Genomic DNA, 22832 nt, shown 5'->3' on the forward strand with positions numbered 1-22832 from the left:
TTGTAGAAAACAATCAGAATTAAACCAGTCGACCTAAGTAAACTCAAGAATAGAAGAAAAAGTATTGAAATAGGCTACCTTGCACTGCCAAAGAGGCTGTGGTGAGCTGGTCTCCTGCGTCACAGGTATAGTAGCCACTGTCCTCAGGCTCCACGTTCCGTATATGGAGCTCCTGAACGCACCCTTCCTGCCTCATCCCAAACTTCATACTGGGCTGGAGGACCATGCCTCCCTTTCTCCACTCAACACGAACACCTGGCTTAGACAGCTCACAGCAAAGGGTGACATCATCACCCTCTACAGCATCCTGGTTCTTGAGCTCTTTAGGGAAGAACACTGGGGCACCTGGTGGGAATTTAAAATAGGAAAGTTTGGCATCAGATGTTGAGATGGAAAGTTAAGCATCAGATAGTTGAGATGAGAAGACAAACATCTCTGAAGGAGTTTGGATAAAGGTTTTAGCTGATGCACAGTGATGCCAGACTGGATTTGTGGTAGAGCGAAGTTCAAGGATATTTCAGCTCTTCATTTCAGTCCTATATTGGTCCAAATTCTTGAATTTGATCAACAGCAAAGAGACTTTTTTTACAGGTGGCATCTTTCTTTACCTTCCACAGTCAAGGTGACATCACACTGTGCATCTCCAGTGTCACAGGTGTACGTTCCTGAGTCCTCAGGCACCAGGTTGTGGATACGAAGCTGGTGGAATGCTCCGTTGTTCCTCAGGTCATACTTGAGACCTGCCTGAACGGCCACATTGTCTCTTCTCCAGGTGACAGTAGCCTTGGCGTCAGAGATGGTGCAGGCCAGAGTGACAGTTTCACCCTCTACTGCCACAGTGTTGTGTGGCTTCTCTAGTATTAGCACTGTAAATATGGGAAACGCGAAACTAGATTTATAAAAGGTAGCATTTATATGCAGTCCTTTTCTTTTCCTTAACAGCCCCATGTTAATCACCTCAAAGCTTTAAACATAAATGCATGCTCTGACTATTATATACTGTTACAAATTTTTCAGCATGGTACATGAAGATCTGGCAATTTTGTCTGAAACATACCTCATGCCTTTTGAAGTCTGTTAAAAAAAAAAAAACTTCAACATTCAACTTGGACCCTACCTTCCCATGTTTTTGTGTCTAAATCATTAATGGAGACAACCATTTTTGAAAATTAATCCAGTATTGAGAGAGAGCACTGGAGCCAGCAGCAGCAGCAAAACGGCAGAAATTGAACTTTTTTCTTTACCGTTCACTTGAACCAATCTGTTTGTAAATGTCTGTCTAACCAAGTTTCTCTAAAGGAGAAGGTCTTGCTGATTTTTTCACATTGTCAAAATCACCGGAGTATTCAACAGTGACATGTAAAATTGTTTAGATAACATCAGGGTTTCCAACACGTTAATTTATTTGTGAACGCTCGCCACATATTGTTGTATGTAATTTGTTTACCACATTGGAGTGCAGAGGGTACAGACAATGCAACAAAAAGCCAGGCGCAGTGAAAGTGAAACTGATAAACTCCTCAAACTGCTGCTGAGGGATAGAAAAAAAAGAAAAAATTCATGAAAGGTTCTGCTAGTGCTGCATTCACACACCCACAAAAATATCTCAAATAGAAGTGCCCTCTTCATAATGTTGTCAGACACTTATAATAATAATCTGAGCCTGTCAGTGAAAAAAATCTGGTAAGTGGTTACATTAAAGCATGTTTCATAGTTGTTGGTGGTAGCTCTTTCTCTCAGTACTAAACTATATTAAAAATTAGTTGTCTCCATTGGTCACTAAGACATAAAAACATGGAAAATAGGGTAGGTTAGGTTCGGTTAGGTAAGGTTAAGTATTGTAGGGTAGGGTAAGGTAAGTTAGGGTAGGGTAGAGAAGGGTAGGGCCGGGCCCAAGTGGAAAAATACACAAGTTTTCCTTTAATTAGTTCTTCTACCTAAGTCATTTGTGTTAGCATTGTAATGGCATTTTTTCTAAAGTAAACACTACAGATGCAAAGAAGGGAAACATGTAAAAAGTTAGGATGTCGAAGATGACTGTGCCAGCAGATTTCCATTTGCCAAGACAAAGCTGTTTGTTTGGCGGTTGGATGGAGATGGATGTCAGGAGGAAAATCTCTAGTGACCATCTCATCTCCTTTACCTTTGGGTTTGTCCTCGACCAGCAGACAGGCCACACTCTTCTCTTCTCCTACCACGAAGGCAACATCCCCTGATTCATCTGTGGTCACCATCTTCAGGACTAGACGGTGCACTCTGCCCTGGCTGCTCATTTGATTCAGATCATTATTTTGGAGGAGGTTGTCTCCAAGCCACCATTCCCCGTTTGTCACTCCTGAGTGTGACAACTCAACCTCAAAGACGGCATCCTGCCCAGTGATCACGGTGGTATCGCAGAGTTCTCGGATGATGCGTACATGCTCTAAGGATGAATGGGATGAAGGAAGGTCATTGAGCAGATCTCTTGAGCTTCCAGAGGGTATCAGTAAGAAGAAAAATCCTTTCAATACTTACTGACAACCTAATGCCACAAACATGAACATGTACTCTGGTGAAAACTGATGACAACTAAAAACCAAACAAACCTGAACCTAAACAAACCATTAAAACACAATCTGTAATATTATAACTCACAATTTGTAGTAATAAAGCAAGAAATAATTTTTAAAAAAGAATAAACTACATTTCCTGCTGCGCAGTTGTATTCCTCCACCCAAGGTTCCTGAGTTATGGTCAAAAACATGTTTTATCAGGTCACCATGACCTAGACCTTAGACCATCGACCACCAGATTCTAATCAGTACATTCTTGGGTCCAAGTGGATGTTTGTACCAAATTTAAGGAAACTCCCTTTCGGTCATCTTCAGATAATGCATTCAAGAAAATCTGACAGATGCAAGGTCTCAGTGACCCTGACCTTTGAAAACCAAATTCTTTGCTCAACTTTGAGTCCAAGTGAATGCTTGTGTCAAATTAGACAAAATGTACTCAAGGTGTTCTTGAGATATCGCTTTCAAAAGAATGAGACAAAGCAAGGTCACCATGACCTTAATCTTTAACCACCAAAATGTAATCACTTCATTCTTGGGTCTACTTGAATGTTTGTGCCAAATTTGAGGAAATTCCCTCAAGGTGTTCGTGAGTTATTGCGTTCACAAGAATGAGAAGAATCCAAGGGCAGCACCTATGACCACCAAAATCTTATAAGCTCATCCTTGAGTCTACTTGAATGTTTGTGCCAAATTTAAAGACATTCCCAGAAGACGTAGTTAAGATATCACGTTCACAAGTATGAGACTAATGAGGTCACAAGGACCTTGACCTTTGCACACCAAAATTTAATCGGCTTGTCGCTGAGTCCAAGCGAATGTTCGTCTCAAATTTGACCAAATTCCCTTGAAGCATTCTTGAGATATCGCGTTCGCAAGAATGTGCCAGACAGACAGATGCACGGACCAACCGACACCTGAAAACATAATCCCTAACACATAAAAGGAGTAGCTAACATCAGATAAATAAATAACACTCAAACTAAATGCCAACTAAGACATCACACTTATAACTCCAAAGAGAAATAGATGCCGAGTAGATCTGATCCAGTAGTTAATGGGATAGATGAATGGAAGGAAGGATGAAGACAAGAGGAGACAAATGAGATGAAGCTGTGCTCTGTTACCTTTCACAGTCAGGGTTGCTGTACTTTTCTTGTCTCCTGTATCACAGGTATATTCTCCGCTATCCTTCACATTCAGCGTGTGTACGACCAGGTTGTGAGTGGTAGCTCTCTGCTCCATGCTGTACTTCGCCCCATGGGTGAGCACAGTTGAGCCCTTCAGCCAGGTCACCTTGCAGTCAGGGCTAGATGTCTCGCAGGACAGGGTGGCCTTGTCTCCTTCAGTGGCTTCTTGATTTTCCAGCTCCTTCTTGAACAGTACAGGTGCGGCTGCCGGAAAAACCATTATTAAATAGGATGAATAATTTTAAATTTCTTATACACGGCCACAGTGTACTCATAAGCGATATCCTTTTATATTCACGCTTCTACAAATTCCATACCAGCACAACAGTAATAGACTGAATCAGAAAAAATTCAAATTCATCAAGTCACATGTCGATGGTGAATCATTAAGTGGCATCATGATACATAATAGGCGTTTTCAAGGAGTAGGAACTTTTTCATAGTTTTAAGAAACCTGTTTTTGTTGTGTCTGCACCACAACAACTAGAAACAATCGTAGTTTTTACAACCCCATTTTGAGGGACTTTTCTGGCTCCTATTTCAGAGTAGTTACTCGCCTAGCAAAAGACGAACCATGAGTAATGTAAGTATATGGTAATTGGTCAAACATAGCCAGTGCAGCACTGGCAACTGCCATTTTAAAAAACCTGTTAGCTATGTAAACAACAGACAACAGAAAAACAACAGCTTGTACAAAAAAACCCCAATAATATGGACTAAAGGACCAATAGCAAAGTCAAGACTTCACTGGGCATACATGTGACGGCGGCAATGCAATGTTATTTTAACTCATCAAAGCAGAAGTGACGTTGCTGTACCCACCGCCGGCTGGCTTACAGTACGTCACTTCAGCTTACCTATTGCTGGTGTGAATGCAAATATTTAAAAAAAAGCCTAAAAAGAGCTCCCCAGTTGGCAGCTCCTCTCAGGGAGTTCCCAGAACTGTGCAATCCTAAAATTAAATATTAAGTGTCTGTGAGTTCAATATAACACCAAAAAGGATTTCAAGGGTGCTGAGATAAAACACAAATACAGCAATGACAATCTAAGGAATAGAAATTCTACTGCTTATTTTTAGTGGGGGGTATTCTCCACTTTATTGTAGGGAGGAAAAAATATTTGTGACAGCAAATGAGGAGAGAGAGATAGGGGGTGAGTTGCAAAAAATGTCTTGCAGCAGGACTTAAATCTGTGAAAACTGTCAGCAGCTTAAACCCAGAGGCCAGCAGGGCAACACAAAAATACACAATTTCAGGTATTAAAAAGCATGATGCATTCAGTCACTGAGTGAATTTTAATCTTGTGTGTCAAGTTATTTGAATAAAGTGTAGAAAACTCACTGGAAATAAGAATTACAAGGCAACATATTAATCAAGGCGACCAATTGAATACTACATGGAAAAGTAAGCGGGAAATGTTAGTTTAAGTTCAATAGAAAGAGAAGTGAACATGCATAGAAATATGACGGAATATGCAGTAAAATAAAGATTTTCATACAAATATGAAAGTGTGATAGATGAATGTATAACAAATCAGTAAAAAGTAAAAACAAAGGAAGTCACAAGCATCCAGGCTTTGGCATGCTTTTAGAAAGATAGCGGGAAGATGTCCCACTAGGAAGATGATATAGATAAGTGAACAGAATGAGTCCATGTGTTATCATAGAAGCAAAATAGGAATATTAATTTCTGTCCTACGGAATAAAAAGCATTCCCTTACCTCTGACTGTCAGAGAAGCAGTGGAAGTGTGGTTTCCCACTGAGAATGTGACTGTTCCTGAGTCAGCTGTGGTGACGCCTCTGAGTGTAAGGCTGTGTACCAGGCCCTCGGACTTGATCAGGTTCATTTCATTATTCTGCAGTGGGACATCCTGCAGTTTCCACTGGGCTGGAGGTGCGTCCTCACGAGAAACCCGACATTCAAAGTGAACATCTTCCCCCTCGTATACAACGCAGCTCTCCAAGAATTTCAGTATGTTAACCTCGACCTCTGTTTGACAAATGAATTTCAGCAGAATAGTTAGAGATGTGTTGTCTGAAGTGCTCGACAAAGACACAGTTCAAGTTGTGCAGATTGTGCTCGAAGAGTGATCAAATACATAAAGATTTCTCCTGAGCTGTTACTGTGAGTGGCAAGTGAAGAAAAACAGTAGAGGGTGTGTTAATGTTTGTGAAGAAAGAGCACAGATTGGAACAAATAATGAGAAGAGATGAGAGATCGAGCTCAACAGAAAAGTGCTTTGTAAAAAGTGAACAACTTGAGGATTAAGATGCAGTCAAGAAGAAAGGACACCACGTCCAGAGTAAAGGTTTATGTTCATGCTCAAGTGTTGGAGTGATGTTGGACATGTGGAAAGAGTCCAGAGTGCGCATCAAAAGGAAAGTCTTAAATAGACTGCTCCTACCCTGCACAGTGAGGACAGCTGAAGTCTTCTGGTCGCCTGTATCACAAGAGTATTCTCCCGAGTCAGCTCCCTGTAGTTTATAGATGACAAGCTCGACTATGGTTCCTTCCTGTTTCAGGTGATATTTGCTGCTGGACGCCAGCACTCTTTCACCACACCTCCAGACCACACTGGCTCCCGGCTTTGAAGTCTTGCAGCGAAAACTAGCGCTTTCCCCTTCCTGTCCTTCAAGGTTCTGCAGCTGGGTTTTGAAAACGACTGGCTGGGCTGCAGGAAAGGAGGTGGAGGACATGAGGAGAAAAATTTAGGAAAACCGAGAGAAAGCTGGTACGATCGATAGCCCACCACACACATAAAACTACTGTGTTGAGTTAAGAGTGTGTAGCAGCGGCAGAGGTGAGTGATATATATAACCAGGGTACCAGTGTCACGTTTTAATCTTCAAAGTCCAAAATGTAAATTTACCTCATTGATCACAGTCAATGATAGCTTATAACTATTATGTAAGAAAAGACAAGCGTCTCTTGTATTTATGGTTTTCATTACAAATTAATGTGTAATGAAACACAAACAATAATGTACAAACAAACCAGTATTACCTAACATTTGATAGGATAACAGCTTAGTTTTTATATTATTTATTAGGGCTGTACCAAATGTCATTTTATACAGTTAAGATTTATTTCGATTTTTTTATTTAAACTTTGAATTTCTATCATTATATTTTATGACATCATCACCCTAAAAATGTTTTGAAAATCCTAAAACAAAATCCTCGATTTGAAAAAAAAATTGATTGGATTAAATAAGTTTATGGTAATTTTATATTTCTTATTTTCATTGAATTAATTTTCTTAATCTTAAGCAAGCGTACCATTCACAGAAAGTTGTGCAGTGCTTTGACGGTCACCAGTGTCACAGGTATAACTCCCAGCATCCTCTGGGTCTACATCATGGATTACTAGTGAAGCCAGAAGTCCTGTTTGTCTAATTTCATACTTGGCACAAGCACAAAGACCAAGTTCTCCTTTCCTCCACTCCAAAGGAAAACCAGATTTAGAAAGCTCACAGTGCAGGGTCACACTGTCCCCCTCATCAGCCATTTGACTTTGCAGCTCTTTTGCGAAAATAACCGGAGCAGCTGATGAATGACAAGAAATAACCAGATTTGTATTTTAAAGTGCGAGGTCAAGAATGAGAAGATAAAGAGGAATGGATTAAAAAATGAAATGAGACTTGATGGCAGAAGAAGTGAGCATGAGACAATGACTTGGCTCCATCCTACCATTTACTACAAGAGAGGCAGAGCTGATTGTGTCCTCTGAACAGCATGAGTAGCTTCCCATGTCTCCAGGTCTCAAATCCAAGATCTGTAGCTCATAACTGAATCCAGTGTGTTTCATTTGGTACTTTTCTCCACAAGTCAGTACTTGAGTTTCCTTTCTCCACTCAACAGGGAGCCCAAGTTTAGAAAGCTCACAGCGCAGAGTGACACTGTCACCCTCCTCAGCCTCCTGGCTCTCCAGATCTCGAATGACTTTGACTGGAAGAACTGCAGATTGAATCAATAAGATACAATGTTGATGTGTGTTGTTGTAACTCTGGGTTTCAAAGTAGATACCAGATGAAGACTACAGTAGGGCGGCAGGATATGAGCGAAAAATGTGATAGGCTGATGTTAAATATATCACAATAAAGATATTATTTGCAGAAAAAAAAGATATCCAAGTGTTCTGCTTTTTTGCTACTTTCAGTTTGCTAAATTATAACAAATTGCTTGTTGAATTTTGAAAAAGGAAAGCACATTATTGAAATTGAACTGAACACAACTATCACCATTATTTAAAAAAAAAGAATTTACATTTTAAAGTGAATAATGCTTCTGATATTCTCGTAACTAACTAAAAAATCCCTGAGTGCAATATTGCAGTTTTTCAAGATATTTTTAGCATCAAAGTTGACATCATGATAAAGACAAAAAACAATATATAGTGCAGCCCTAGACCACAGTACACCGAGTCAGAAAAATGTTCATTCTAAAACTAGCTTTTTGTAAAGTAAAAACAAGGAAAATGTATGGCTTCTTTGACACACATGCATGCACACATACATACACGCACACACACACACACAGACACACACACTCCCACTTACGCAAAGCTAATGATCCCTTCTCTCATTCAAAACAGGCGACCAGCTCAGCAATTATCAAGTCTGTCAAACATCTCCAAATTTCCCCATCTGGAGACAACAAAAATCCAGAATACAGCGAATCTGGCATTCACAGGTGAATATGTAGTGATCAACAACAACCAACAACCAGCCAGTCTGATTACACAGCGTACAAAAATCCACATGGAAGACAAACCAAAACAGGAGGCGATAAAAAATGTACGGGTGTCACAAAACTTCTACCTTGTACAGCTTTCACTTCAGTATCCAGCTTTGTAGGCTCTGGGATGACTTCAGAAACAGCAGACTTTTTAATCTCTGCAGAAGTAATTAATTTAATTAGACCTAAAAAAAATATACTATTGTAGTAAAGCACAGCACAAATGCAAGAATAATAGTTTAAGATGAAAAGAGCAAAAAAGAGTGTTGGTGAACTGATAAAAAAACACCAACAATAATGATATCAACTCTAAAGATTGATGGACTCAAAATATTTAAACTGTCATTACCCAATTTCCAACATTTTTTCCATCAGAACAAATGCACCAGAGTATTGTCAACACCCTCAAGATACAAGAGTGTTATACAACAACAGCCTGAATGTTTAGCACATGCTAACCAAGCATATGCTTAAGAAAAAAAAATGTGCATTAAAGAGACCTATTGAATACATACAGACTCCCATTTACACTGAACAACTCCACCACATACCTTCAATTGACTTTTTGGATTCCTGCTGTTTAGGTTCAACTTTGGAGGTCACTGCTGAAGCTGTCGACTTCTCTGCTGCAACTGAGGTTATTTGTACAAAAATAACGCAGCTTTAATTTGACTTACATCATGATGAAATCTTCACTAACAGACAGCAAACCAAAAGCAATGTACCATACAAGTTTTTGAGACACAATGTCCAAGACAACATCCAACAATAGGTCAATATCACACCATCTCTCTCTTAATTCATACTGTGACATTCTTTTAACCAAACCTTAAAAACTTTCACTTAAGGTCCCATTTACTCATTGCCCACCTCTCACAGCAGCACAAACAAGCTGCATCCAAACATATAACATGCTCGATACACCACAGAAAGCAAGACTCATCAGTAGAGATAGAACACCTGCATTTGGCATCACAAAGACTTAGTGGGATGTGGCAGGGGACAATGAAGAAGCACGTACAATCTTTGCATACCTTCTCCTGGCTCTTTGGTCCCCTGCCTCTGTGTATCTGGTTTTGCAGCTATTCCAGCAGCGCCCCTTTCAACTGGGATAAAACACAACATTAACCTAACAATCTTAAAGCGATGAATTCTTTAACATGAAGACAACAGCCAACCGAAGCGAGCAAAGCACAGATAAACACAAACAACCCAGTTAAACCAGCCTGCTGTTGCCTGTTTATGACTTGGCACTCTGAGAAATGCCTTTATGTTAGATTAAATATTTTGATGTCCGCACAGTAGATGTCAAACAAGGGTGTGCAAGCCTCTCTCTCTTTTCACAGATAATTATCAATAATCCAACACAGTGCTGCCAAAGTTCCATAAAAATATTGCATCAAAATGTTCAAAATTCAAGATCCGTACCCATGTGTCTCAGTGCAACAAAGAGAGACTGTAGAAATCCACAGATGTTAAGACTGAAACAGTGTACAATGTGAGCCAATTCATGACCCAACAAGCTCCTGTCTGATAAATAGTATCTTATTCCACAATCACAGCTGCCCAGATAGTAAAGCCAAACTGAAGTCCTACATAGAACAAAACAAATGATGACCATGCTTACAGCATTGACAGAAATCACAGTATCTGATGAAAGCCATGCAAACATCTGCCTTCATTACCTTCACCTCCCACTGTGAGCTCTCCAGAATCTCTCTGAATCTCCTGTTCGAGGAGCCGCTGTTTAGGAGTCTGTCCAGCAGCTGGCAGTGTCACAGCTATGAAGTTGAACAAAACATTGGACTCACAATCTGAAAATGCCTTTGGATAGTACTACTTCTCTCCATTCAAATAAGTCAGCCTCCATGCAGCAACAAAATGAAGAAACCAAAGAAATCTGTAGATGTTAACACTGAAACAATCTTTTTTTTTTTCCACAGGGGAGCACGAGCCCCAAATATGAAACACATTGTGACATTTAACAGCCAAATAACAAAGCCACATGTACCAACAGGCAGATGAAATAGCACAGGTAAACTCAAATATAAAGGTAGGGTAAAATCACATTTAGCATGAAAGCAATTCCTTCTTGAAGCAATAAAACACAATATTAGCCAATTAATAACCTGACAAGTTTCTGTCTGCCAGATATATAACATTTCCCAGGCACTATTACTGCACAATAAATGAATTAAATAAATAAAAACTGAAGCCTGACATTACATCTGAAATAAAACTATGACAACCATGCTTACAGTATTAACTGATGTCACAGTATCTGGCAAATGCCATGCAAATGTGTCGTATTACCTTCACCTCCCACTCTGAGATCTCCAGAATCTCTGTGAATCTCTTGTTTGAGGAGCTGCTGTTTAGGAGTCTGTCCAGTAGTTGGCAGTGTCACAGCTATAAAATTGAACAAAATATTGGACTGATAATTTGAAATGTCTGTGAAAACAGTTGATGGGACAGACAGACAAAACTGTCAACTCGTTACACTCCATTTTTTTCTTCAGTCTCTCGGTGGAGTGGGCTAATCCGCAATATGTGTGAGACTGGAAAGCGATCAAAATCAACAGAGGACAGCAAAAACAATTAAAGCCTCTCCCTCTATTCACAATTATCAATAATCCAACACAAAATAGTAATCCAACAAAATGCTGCCAAGGTGCCATAAACATATAGCATCAAGATGTTTAACACTCAAAACAGACCTGGAGTGACCAAAGCATTAAAAAAACTGGACAAAATACAGTATTCACCACAGAATGCGACTGACAGAACAGCACCACACAGGAGGGTTAACAAAACAAACCAAAGGCCAGCTTCTCAAAGTATTTTACACATTCACCAGGCAACATAACTGCACAGACAGTAAATCTAAACTGAAGCCTGAAATTACATCTGGAATAAAAGGACAAGACGATGATGCTTAGAGTACTGACAGATGTCACAGTATCTGACAAAAGCCATGCAAAGATGTGCCTTCCTAACCTTCACCTCCCACTGTGAGCTCATGAGAATCTCTCTGTATCTCCTGTTTGAGGAGCTGCTGTTTGGGAGTCTGTCCAGCAGCTGGCAGTGTCACAGCTATGAAGTTGAACAAAACACTGGACCCTTCATTTGAAAAAGCCTTTGGATAGCACTACTTCTCCCCATAGCAGGTCAGCTTCCATGCAACAACAAAATAAAGAGACCACAGAAGTCCACAGGTGTTAAGACTGAAACAATCTTTTTTTTGTTTTCACAATAGCAGCACAAGCCCTCAATATGACACAGACTGTGACATTTAGCGGCTAAAAAACAAAGCCACATTTACAAACGGGCAGATAAAATTGCACGGTATCCAACAAAAAGCCGACAAAAGCCATGCAAACATGGGCCTTCATTATCTTCACCTCCCACTTTGAGCTCTACAAAATCTCTCTGAATCTCCTGTTTGAAGAGCTGCTGTTTGGGAGTGTCACAGCTATGAAATTGAACAAAATATTGGACTGATAATTTGAAATTGTCTATAATAACACTAGCTGTATGTGACAACAGCTGATGGGACAGACAGACAAAACTGTCAACTCGTTACACCCACTTCTCATCTATAGTCAACTTAATCGAGTGGGCAAATAAGCAATATGTGAAAGACTGTAAAGTATCCAAAGTCAATAAAGCAAACAAAACAATTAGAGCCTCTCCCTCCTTTCACAGATAATTACCAATAATCCAACACAGAACAGCAATCCAACAAAGAGCTGCCAAAGTGCCATAAACATATAGCATCAGAATGGTCAACAGTCAATGCAGATCTGGAATAAACAAAGTATTAAAACAATTTGACAAAATACAGTATTTGCCACAAAATCCAACAGACAGAACAGAAATACAGGCAAGGGCGATCAGTTGGCAGTGTCACAGCGATGGATTTGAACAAAATATTGGACCTACAATTTAAAAATGCCTTTGGACAGCACTACATTTCTCCATACCAATAAGTCTGCCTCCATGCAACAACACAATAAAGAGACTGCTGAAATCCACAGATGTTAATTTTTTTTTTTTCCACAAAAGGAGCACGAGTCCCACATATGACACAGATCGTGACAATTAACGGCCAAAGAACAAAGCCACATTTACCACCAGGCAGATGAAATAGCACAGGTTAGCTCAAAAATATAAAGGCAGGGTAAAATTATACTCAGCAATTACTTCTTGAAGCAACAAGGCACAATGTGATTCATGACCCAACGAGTTTCACCAGGCAATATAATTGCACAGACAATAAATCTAAACTGAAGCCCTACATGACATCTGGAATAAAAAAAATGACAATCATGCTGACAGTATTTACTGATGTCACAGTGTCAGACAAATGCCATGCAAACATAGTATGTCTCATTACCCTCACCTCTCTCTTTCAGCTCTCCAGAATCACTCTGAATCTCCTGTTTCAGGAGCTGCTGTTTGGGAGTCTGTCCAGTAGTTGGCAGTGTCACAGCTATGAAACAGCAATTTGCAAATGGCTTAGGACAGCACTAGCTACATGTAATAACAGCTGACAGGATTAAATACATGTCAATGACAAGTCATTCTCCATGCAACATAGTTGCCAGGTCACCACGGAAATCCACAGATGTTGACATTGAAACAACTGTTTTGCTCTCACAATAGTAAGACATGTCCTAGAAAGGACAGATCATAGCATTTAACAGGCAAATTAAAAAGCCACATATACCAACAGGCAGATGAAATAGCACAGATTAGCTAAAAAATAATGATGGTTTCACTGCTGGTCTGTTTGCCAAGGCAACAACTTTAGTCCATGTTTACTTCCTGTCAGCTACTGCATTAAAAAGCAATCCAACAGGAAATGCACTTGGACCTGTTTGGTCTAAAAAGGTAGTGGAAAAACATATTTAACCTTAAAGCAATTTCTTCTCGAAGCAACAAGACACAGTGTAAGCAAATTCATGACCCAACAAGTCTCTGTCCGATCATACAAGTCAGCAGCCAAGATGTGTGACAGTTTCTCACTTTTGGCATAACAAAGCGATGCCTTGCTCTAATTATTACAAATGAACCAAGAATCCTCAGAGAATTACCTTTTACTGTCTCATATATCTCTTGCCTCTTGTGCTTGTCTTTAGCAGCTATGGACGGAGCTTCAGGGATCTTTGCTGAAATTCAAATATTATACGGAGATAGAGATACTACATGAAGCATAATGGCAGTAACAAGTGATATAGCCAGACCTATAGTACCTAATATGAACTCATGAGCACAGCCTGCATAACTGTCACAAATTGAAAAGAAAATTAAACATGCCAGACACAAGTAAATAATACATATGTTAACGCTAGCCAACAACAGGAATCATTCTCAAACACAGTATCAGCACAACTGACACAAAAACAGGCGTCCTTATTCTTCCCTATTTTTAAATGAGCTGGTTGTGCTACATATACTGCCATACAACACTGGGGGAAAAACATAACCATGCTATAGGACAGAAGACACATTTGACCCTGCAGAGCAAAGCCGCAATCTAAAAAAAATCTGGGAAAGTAGGAAGAAATAATGTGGCATGGAGACATTTATCATAACCTATATAGGCCAAAAGGTACAGGCCCAATTTAAAGGCAGGCTGCACATGGCAACACAAAGGCCATTATCAAGATGGACAGAGCACATAAAGCCGAAAGTCAAGCCTGCACATTGCCATCTTCCTTCCATACCTTCCACTGTTTCTTTGGTCTCTTTCCTCTTAGATTCCACTTTAGTAGCTGAAGGAGTAGCTGACAGCTTCACAGCTGAGAGAAAACAATCTGAATTCAGAATACTGTATCATACTTGATCATCTATAGTGCTTTACCACTATAATTAAAAACAAATTATTACCTGACAAAGCTCATAACTTGTAAATTAAAACAATTTCAGAAATCAGCACGCACCATAAAACACAGTTAATAACTCCATTACAACATGTACAAAGATCAGCTGGCTTAAATACACAAGTTTATGGACCAGTATACATACACTGTGAATAGTAGACACTACTACCAATAACAACAAAAGGTGCACAAACAGCAGCACAAGCACAACCTGCTAAATTGTGTTTTGTAAAAACAAAAAAGGGGGGGGGGGTCTGCTTTGGTATTGTAGTCAGTTCTGTCTGCCTCATTCTTTGGTTTGTTTTGTAATCTCAAAGGCACAGTAAGAACAAGAAAAAGTGAAAAAGTAATAAACAAAACCTTCTAATTAAAAGATTAAATTCAAACTCTGTTTCACAGCGCACAACACACAAAACATTCATGGCTAAAACATCCAACCTATTGATCCACCACACGCAATGTGAATGAAACATCTGATGAATTTGACATGAGATAACTTTGGTGAAAGCTGACATTTTGTAAGCCAGCAAAGGGAAACAAGAAAACAAAAAAAGAGACAGTTACAGAAATGTCATAGCAAAGAAAAATGCTTGAATAAAAGTGCTTCAAATTAAGACAAAATGAAAGTGCAACACGAATGCTCCTCCTATCAATTCAACAACAATATTATAATTATATAAAGTAGAATATGATTCAGTTCAAATAAAACATTTCTTGAAGTAACACAGATTAAAACATGTTATACTACAATATATATATTTTTCTAAATTGCAAAGACACATTATATTACCCTGTATTAATCCTCCTACCCTTAATGTTGAGGCTGGCTGTGGTCTTCTGGTCTCCACACACACAGCTGTAGTCTCCACTGTCTTCTGGCACCACTTTGTTGATCAGGAGTTCATGCACAGAGGCCGTCTGCTTCATCTGGTACTTTTCTCCAGACTTCAGGATCTGTGATCCCTTCTTCCACTCCACGGAGACTCCAGGTTTAGAGAGCTCACAGCGCAGAGAAACACTGGCTCCCTCCTCAGCCTCCTGGCTCTCCAGCTTCTGTCTGAAGGTCACTGGTTGGGCTGAGCATTTATTAGTTGGTTAGCAGTCAGTGGCATGTCATGACATAAAATACAGAAAAAGAATATGAAACAAAAAATAAAAACTCACAAGCTGCAAAGCACAATTACATGCAGCCTCAAACAGACATGTCTAAATATGCACATTTAAAAAGCTCCTCTGTATAGTTTTTAAAAAATGTTCCATGGATCGATTTTTTTAAAATCCTCCTCCTACCCTTGATCTTGAGGCTGGCTGTGGTCTTCTGGTCTCCACACACACAGCTGTAGTCTCCACTGTCTTCTGGCACAACTTTGCTGATCAATAGTTCATTCACAGAGGCCGTCTGCTTCATCTGGTACTTTTCTCCAGACTTCAGGATCTGTGATCCCTTCTTCCACTCCACTGAGACTCCAGGTTTAGAGAGCTCACAACGAAGAGTAAGACAGGCTCCCTCCTCAGTCTCCTGGCTCTCCAGCTTCTGTTTGAAGGTCACTGGTTGGGCTGAGCATTTATCAGTCGGTTAGCAGTCAGTGAGGAAAAGAGAATGAAACAAAAAAACAAACTGGAACACAAACTAAAATAAGTTTCCTGAGGTTGTATGCCTTCTCTGGTCAAGTTACAGTTACAGTTTACATCTTTAACCCAGCAGCACAGAAGATCTATATGATAAACGGATTTCAAAGGTGGACATCCAAGACTACTGTCACCAGTTCAGTATCTGACCAAATATCTCCCTTCTGTCCCTGAGTTATGACGTTGAGTAATGACCAGAAAAGTGTTTTTGCAGAACATTTTGATGTCACAATTAAGTTGACCTTACCTTTTAGATTTAAAATTCATCATTTGATGATTTTATTCTATTAGAAATTTGAGTTAAATTCTGTTATAATCAGCGTATGAATTCTTCAGGTATAGCCAAAAGCATGTTTTGTGAGGTCCCATTAACTTTTGACCACCAAAGTTCGATCAGTTCAATTGGGTTCAAGTGGAAATTTGCACTAAATTTGAGAAAATTCCCTCCAGGTGCTCTTGAGATATTGTGTTGATGAGAATGAGACCGATGCAAGGTCACATGGCTGTGACCTTTGACCACCAAAATTTAATCAGTTCATCACTGAGTCCAAGTGGACATATGTGCCAAATCTGAAAAATCCTATCAAGATATTTTTGAGATATTGCGTTCACAAGAATGAGACAGGCCACATCATAGTAACCATGACCCTTGATTACCAAAAGCGAATCACTTTATCCTTACGTCCAAGTGGATGTTTGTGCCAGGTTTAAAGAAATTCCCACCATGCATTCTTGAAATATTGGGATCACGAGAATGGGATGGACGGATGTACGGCTGACTCGAAAATACTGCCCAGTGCTATCGCCACCACAGAGGCAAAAAATGCATATAAAACAAACAAAACACAAAAAACAGAAACTGACAAGTTGCAACTCATGATGATAAACATCTAAACGCGTACATCTAAAAGCTGCTTGATGCATTTTCTTTTAAATGTTATTCAGGACAACTCTTTAAAAATCCTCCTCCTACCCTTAATGTTGAGGCTGGCTGTGGTCTTCTGGTCTTCATACACACAGCTGTAGTCTCCACTGTCTTCTGGCACAACTTTGCTGATCCATAGTTCACTGACTGAGGCCTCCTGCTTCATCTGGTACTTTTCTCCAGACTTCAGGACCTGTGATCCCTTCTTCCACTCCACTGAGACTCCAGGTTTAGAGAGCTCACAACGAAGAGTAAGACAGGCTCCCTCCTCAGCCTCCTGGCTCTCCAGCTTCTGTCTGAAGGTCACTGGTTGGGCTGAGCATTTATTAGTTGGTTAGCAGTCAGTGGCATGTCATGACAGAAAATATAGAAAAAGAATCAAACAAAAAAGAAACACAATTTGCAAAGCATGATGACATGCAGCCTCAAATTAACATGTCTGAATATGTACATATAAAAATCCCCTCTATACAGTTTCATAAAAATGTTCCCCAGATCAACTTTTAAAAATTCCTCCTCCTACCCCTGATCTTGAGGCTGGCTGTGGTCTTCTGGTCTCCACACACACAGTTGTAGTCTCCACTGTCTTCTGGCACAACTTTGTTGATCAGGAGTTCATGCACAGAGGCCATCTGCTTCATCTGGTACTTTTCTCCAGACTCCAGGACCTGTGATCCCTTCTTCCACTCCACTGAGACTCCAGGTTTAGAGAGCTCACAACGAAGAGTAAGACAGGCTCCCTCCTCAGCCTCCTGGCTCTCCAGCTTCTTTATGTATGTTGGTGGCAATGCTGTACAACCAAGTTTTCATTAAAAAATTAGGTGAAATAAGTAGTCTAACAAAGGTTTCAGCAAAAATGAAAAAGGGAACAGAAGTTGAACTCCTTTGGAAAACACAACATAAACACTTGTTTCATGTAAAAATAAAACTCTTCCAAAACTTTGCCAAAGAAAAGACTTGACTCCATACCATTGACTTTCACAGTTGCAGATGTTGTCTGGTCCCCACACACGCAAGAATACTCTCCACTATCTTCAACCTCAAGATTCTTCATCTGAAGCTCATAAGAGGTCTCCTTAATCTTCATCTCAAACTTCTCTCCAGCTTTAAGGACTTCAGAGCCTTTCTTCCACTGAACGCCATCTGCAGGTTTTGATAACTTGCAGCTAAGTGTCACAGTCTCCCCTTCCTTTTTCTCCTGGTTCTTGAGCGTTTCTTTAAAAGTGGCAGGTAGCGCTAAAACAAAATGAACAATGACTTGATTATATAAAACAGGATTCTGCATTTTCTCGGGTTGTGATGGGAGGATGGAAAATGAGTAGCAGTGAAGAAGACGTATGAGATGAGTTGTCAAGCGTCAGTCGTCCAAGGTTAGTCTTTGGAGCCCAAACATTATTCCAAAAGTTGGGTCGATGCTCCTTTTGATGAAGGTTTAGCGAACGGTGCACTTTTATGTAAAATCACTGCAATACAACTGAATGAAATTCTCAATAAAATGCTCAAAGAAAAGAAACATTCCTTTATGCAGTGTGCAGTCTTAGCATAACAAGACATTGTATTTGGGAACAGGTCACTTTGAAATGTTTTCACATGCGGGTGGATGTCATTCACAATTTGTGGATGTGGAAACAGTCTCTCAATCATACAAACCCAAAGACAAATTAAATAGAGTGCTATATCCCATGATATCTACAAGGTTTATAGCAGACCCCCCTCTAGGACATGAATATAATTGAGGGGTCTCAGCTGCAGTGTGGTATTATCTAAGCATCACGGCACATGAGGCAGATCAGTAGGTCTGACATGGCATACTATGTAGCAGATTCCCCTCAGAAACAATCAACATCCTGTAACCAACTGGCCTTTAAAGACAGACAAACCATGAGCAAAGTCAACACAGCTCTAATCTCATTGACTTAAAAGACCTTGCAAAATACATCAACGAGAGAACTGGAAAGGCAAATAACTCTCCAATGAAAGTTATTAAAAATAAAAGAAAATCCGCTCTTCAAGACAAAAACTTATCCCAGACTTGCATACATACATACTTAAGCTCTTACCATTGACTGTCACCTTCGCCATGCTCTTGGCAGTGCCCACATCACAAGTGTAGATATCGGTGTCTTTCTCTTCCAGGTGTCTAATGGTGAGAGTTAAGACCCCCTCCTTCTGGGACATCTCATAGCGACCTCCATCCTTGAGCTCTGTGTGACCTTTAAGCCAGATCACAGTGGACGGGGTTTGTGCAGTTTCACAGTGCAAGGTCACGGAGCTCTTCTCCTCTGCTGTGCTGTCCTTTAGTGCTTTAGTGAATTTATGGACGGGCTCTGTAAAGAGAAAATTCGTCAAAATTTAGGATTTATCTATGGTTTGACCAAAGAAGACTGTCTCAGCACTGATTCTACATTTAGTAAATAAATTGATTAGCTTTTATTGCAAAAAAAAAGAATTGTCATAGAGAAGTGTCATTAATGCTATCAAACTGCAAAAGGTGCAAGTACAGTAAGATAAAAGATGGTAAATATAGAATTTTACCTTTGATTTCCAGCTTGGCCTTAGTGGTTGCACCTCCAACAACTTCACAACTGTACTCTCCGGAGTCTTGAGCACAGACGTTACGGATGGTGAGCTTCATGACCCTGCCCTCTTGGCTGATGTCATACTTCTGGCTCTTTTTGATGGCTTTGCCTTCCTTGGCCCACTTTACAGTGGAACTAGCCTGAGTTACCTCACAGGTAAATGCAGCATCTTCCCCTCTATCAGCTCTAACATTCTGTAGTCCTTTAGACACAGATGAAGCTTTGTCTGCAACAAAGGATCATAACATGTTTATTTTAACATCCTAACATTTCTTTAACTTTGTCAGCCCTCTTAAATATTTAGCTTACCTTCGACTGATAGTGTCGTTTTGGAGCTCAGGTCTTTAATGTTGAAGACCACCTCTCCAGCGTCAGCAGGAGTTACATCCTTGATGGTCAGCATGTACTTGCGTCCTTTACTGGTGATATTGAAGCGGCCTCCGTTTGTAATGCTTCGGCCATTTAGAGTCCAGAAACACTCGTCCGTACTCTCACGAGATAAGATGCACTCAAAGCTACAAGACTCTCCCTCATTCACCTCAGCTGACTTCAGCCATTTGGTGATTCCGATGCCAATCTCTAAATTTTGAACAAAGAGCATTAATTGGTGAAGATGCCAAACAATGCCGTATGTTTAAAAGCTAAAGACCCATACACATTGGGGGGGGGGCATGACAAATAAACAATGATGAAAATGCAAAATACTCTCCTGTGAATTATTCGCTTCAAAACTATTCCCATCAACAGGGATGCAAATTTGCAGTCATTGCAACACTTGTTCAGTAAAAAGGTTTTGATGCAAATAGATTTGCAAGCAACAATGCAAACTGGCCACAACTAAGGTCACTGGGATCCTATTGACCGGCACTTGGCAGTTTGTCTCAGGTAAGTTTCTTTTAGGTAACAAGTTCTGAGTGAATTTGAGCTCCCTCTGGTAAAAAGTTACATAGTACACAGTAACGTTCTATCTGTAGGGCTTTTATTATGAAAAGTAAGAGCGCCAGGAATTAATCTGGTATGCTCTGAATTTGTCGAGGTTGGAAGGAGTAATTAAGTTTGCTGTCATGGTTTTAACTTCAGAGCCTCTGTGTTGTTGTTTTGTAATACTCATAAATAAAATTGTTGCCTTTTTTGCAATGCAAAAGTTTCGAAAAATCAAGCATGTTCCAGAAAAAAAGTACATAGCTTTTTCCCTGCGTAATATTCACAATTTGTGTGAAAGTACTCATGACAAAAACAACAGTTCTGAAAAATATGCTGACATACAAATAAGTTATATAAAAAAAACCCTCCAGTGTGTAAAGGCCTTGACACTGTAAAACTGTACCTCAAACAATACCAACCTCTTACAGTGACCTTTGCTTTAGAAACCTCAGTTCCAAGATCACAACTGTACTCTCCAGCATCTTCTTTGGTGACATCCTTGATGATCAGTCCCAGAGACTTGCCTGTGTGGAGGAGCTCATACTTTGATCCAGCCTTCAAGACTTTTCCTTCTTTCCTCCATATGGGAGAAACTCTGGGCTTGGATGCCTCGCACGCCAGAGTTATCATGCCTTTCTCCTCTCCAATGACATCATCTAGAGACTTGAGGAACACAGTACGCTTTTCTGGAGGGGAATTGAGAAAAAAAGAAGAGACTGAAGGATATATTATATTATTACCTTTTGGGTGGACTGCGGTAGGACATAGTGGGTATGTTTACATGCACACTTATTCCACAATAATTTTGAACATGACAATATTCTGAATTTTAATCAGGTTGTGTAAACAGCATACTCTGTTTGGATGTTTCAAAATAGACCTGTGGGATATACTAACATTATTTTTTTCAATAACATTCTTTGGACATGTGTACATCACTTTTTGGAATATACGCATGTTTATTGTTAAATTATTTATTGTTTTTTACCATAGTTTGCAAATGGCATCTTGTCTGTTCATGGTTAGCTCTGTGCGTTTTCATGGATGTAATGTACACAAACCAACTCATTTATAGTTTGTTAGGGTGGGGAAGAGAAGCATGCCCAAAAGAAAAGCCCACATTTCTGGTCAGAAGGAGAAACACACTACTTCATAAGTGATCAAACACTTGGATATACATTTTTTTTTGGATATGTGCAAATATCATAATTGCAACCTTTTCAATAAAGTGGTTAAAGGAATGACTGATGGAGGATGTGTTTGTAGGGTTGAACCAGGCTGCCACTGTTGTAAAACCAAAAAAATCATATTTTGACACAAAGAAGCAAAAGCAACAGCCGAGTCACTTTTCCATGTTTTGACGTGACAAATGACATGTTGGGGCTTTTTACCTGGAATAGCAGGGCTGCATGTAAACAGAAATATTAGTGGAATTAGTGGAATATTAATTTTCATTAGCCATGTCAGCAACTTAGTAGAAATATTGTCATTTCAGAATATTATGTGTCAATGGCAGCATTTATACAGAGTTGATTTTCAGAGCAAATGCCAATGAAGTTACAGGGAGAATGTTACTTATGACCAAATGTTTCAGAGTATGATCACACATGAATCTGTAATTTCCTGCCTTAACCTGATATTGATACATTAATCTATTTCTTGTATACTTGTAAACATGCATTCCAGTTCTTACCTTTAACCTTAAGCGTCACAGACTCTTTCACCTTGCGGACCTTTAAGGTGATAATGCCCCCATCCTGAGGTGCTAAGTTCTTCAGTGTGAGCTTGTGAACGTTCCCTTCATGGGTGATGGTGTTGACTTCATTCGTGAAGAGCACCTTGTCATTCAGAAGCCACTGCACCTCTTCATCTGGATAGTTTATTTCACAAGTAAACACTGCATCGCTGTCTTCATCAACCTCTGTGTCTGCCAAGTGCTTGGTGATCTTAATTTCACGCACTGGATGGAAGAAACACAACAGTTTTAGTTTAAAGACAATTTAGCGTGAGATGGTTCAACAAGAAAACACACAATATCTGTATTCTGTTTTCTTTAAATACTGCACCTTCAACATTAAGTTTTCCTTTGGTCTCAGCAGGTCCAGACTGACAGCGGTACTCCCCACTGTCTTCTTCAGTCAACCTATGAATGGTTAGTTGAGCCCTTGTAGCATCTTGCTTCATGTTAAACTTGTCTGACGCTGCCAGAGGTGCCTGATCTTTGAACCACCTAACCTCTTTGGGTGAGGCAGTGAATTTACAGCTGAGAATTGCAGAGCTTTTCTCCTTGGCCTTTACATCTTTCATGGGCTCTGCTATCTCAAGCGGACGCTCTAAATGTGAGGAACAGCATGTGATTAGACTTAACTCAATTATGCGTGATATGTCAGGTATGATAGTACACAAGTAATTGTA

General features: G+C 39.8%; 1 protein-coding gene across 1 annotated transcript in view; it reads right to left on the bottom strand.

The window, feature by feature from the left end:
- The window catches only part of obscnb (obscurin, cytoskeletal calmodulin and titin-interacting RhoGEF b), a 70027-nt gene that overhangs the window by 24765 nt on the left and 22430 nt on the right, over positions 1 to 22832 (bottom strand). Inside the window, exons 27-51 of the mRNA XM_042497487.1 lie at positions 22484 to 22750; positions 22111 to 22377; positions 20837 to 21103; positions 19803 to 20072; positions 19450 to 19719; positions 18975 to 19241; positions 17884 to 18150; positions 17438 to 17704; positions 16963 to 17229; positions 15651 to 15917; positions 15170 to 15436; positions 14205 to 14279; positions 13572 to 13646; positions 12878 to 12967; positions 11473 to 11568; positions 10789 to 10884; positions 10161 to 10256; positions 9510 to 9581; positions 9027 to 9107; positions 6144 to 6410; positions 5459 to 5728; positions 3677 to 3943; positions 2144 to 2422; positions 609 to 866; positions 79 to 345 (exon numbers count right to left, since the gene is read on the bottom strand). Coding sequence (XP_042353421.1) covers positions 79 to 345; positions 609 to 866; positions 2144 to 2422; positions 3677 to 3943; positions 5459 to 5728; positions 6144 to 6410; positions 9027 to 9107; positions 9510 to 9581; positions 10161 to 10256; positions 10789 to 10884; positions 11473 to 11568; positions 12878 to 12967; positions 13572 to 13646; positions 14205 to 14279; positions 15170 to 15436; positions 15651 to 15917; positions 16963 to 17229; positions 17438 to 17704; positions 17884 to 18150; positions 18975 to 19241; positions 19450 to 19719; positions 19803 to 20072; positions 20837 to 21103; positions 22111 to 22377; positions 22484 to 22750 — 5232 coding nt within the window. The remainder of the gene's footprint in view (positions 1 to 78; positions 346 to 608; positions 867 to 2143; positions 2423 to 3676; positions 3944 to 5458; positions 5729 to 6143; positions 6411 to 9026; positions 9108 to 9509; positions 9582 to 10160; positions 10257 to 10788; positions 10885 to 11472; positions 11569 to 12877; positions 12968 to 13571; positions 13647 to 14204; positions 14280 to 15169; positions 15437 to 15650; positions 15918 to 16962; positions 17230 to 17437; positions 17705 to 17883; positions 18151 to 18974; positions 19242 to 19449; positions 19720 to 19802; positions 20073 to 20836; positions 21104 to 22110; positions 22378 to 22483; positions 22751 to 22832) is intronic.

The sequence above is a fragment of the Plectropomus leopardus genome, chromosome 12 (assembly GCF_008729295.1).
Source record: "Plectropomus leopardus isolate mb chromosome 12, YSFRI_Pleo_2.0, whole genome shotgun sequence".
Taxonomy (NCBI): domain Eukaryota; kingdom Metazoa; phylum Chordata; class Actinopteri; order Perciformes; family Serranidae; genus Plectropomus; species Plectropomus leopardus.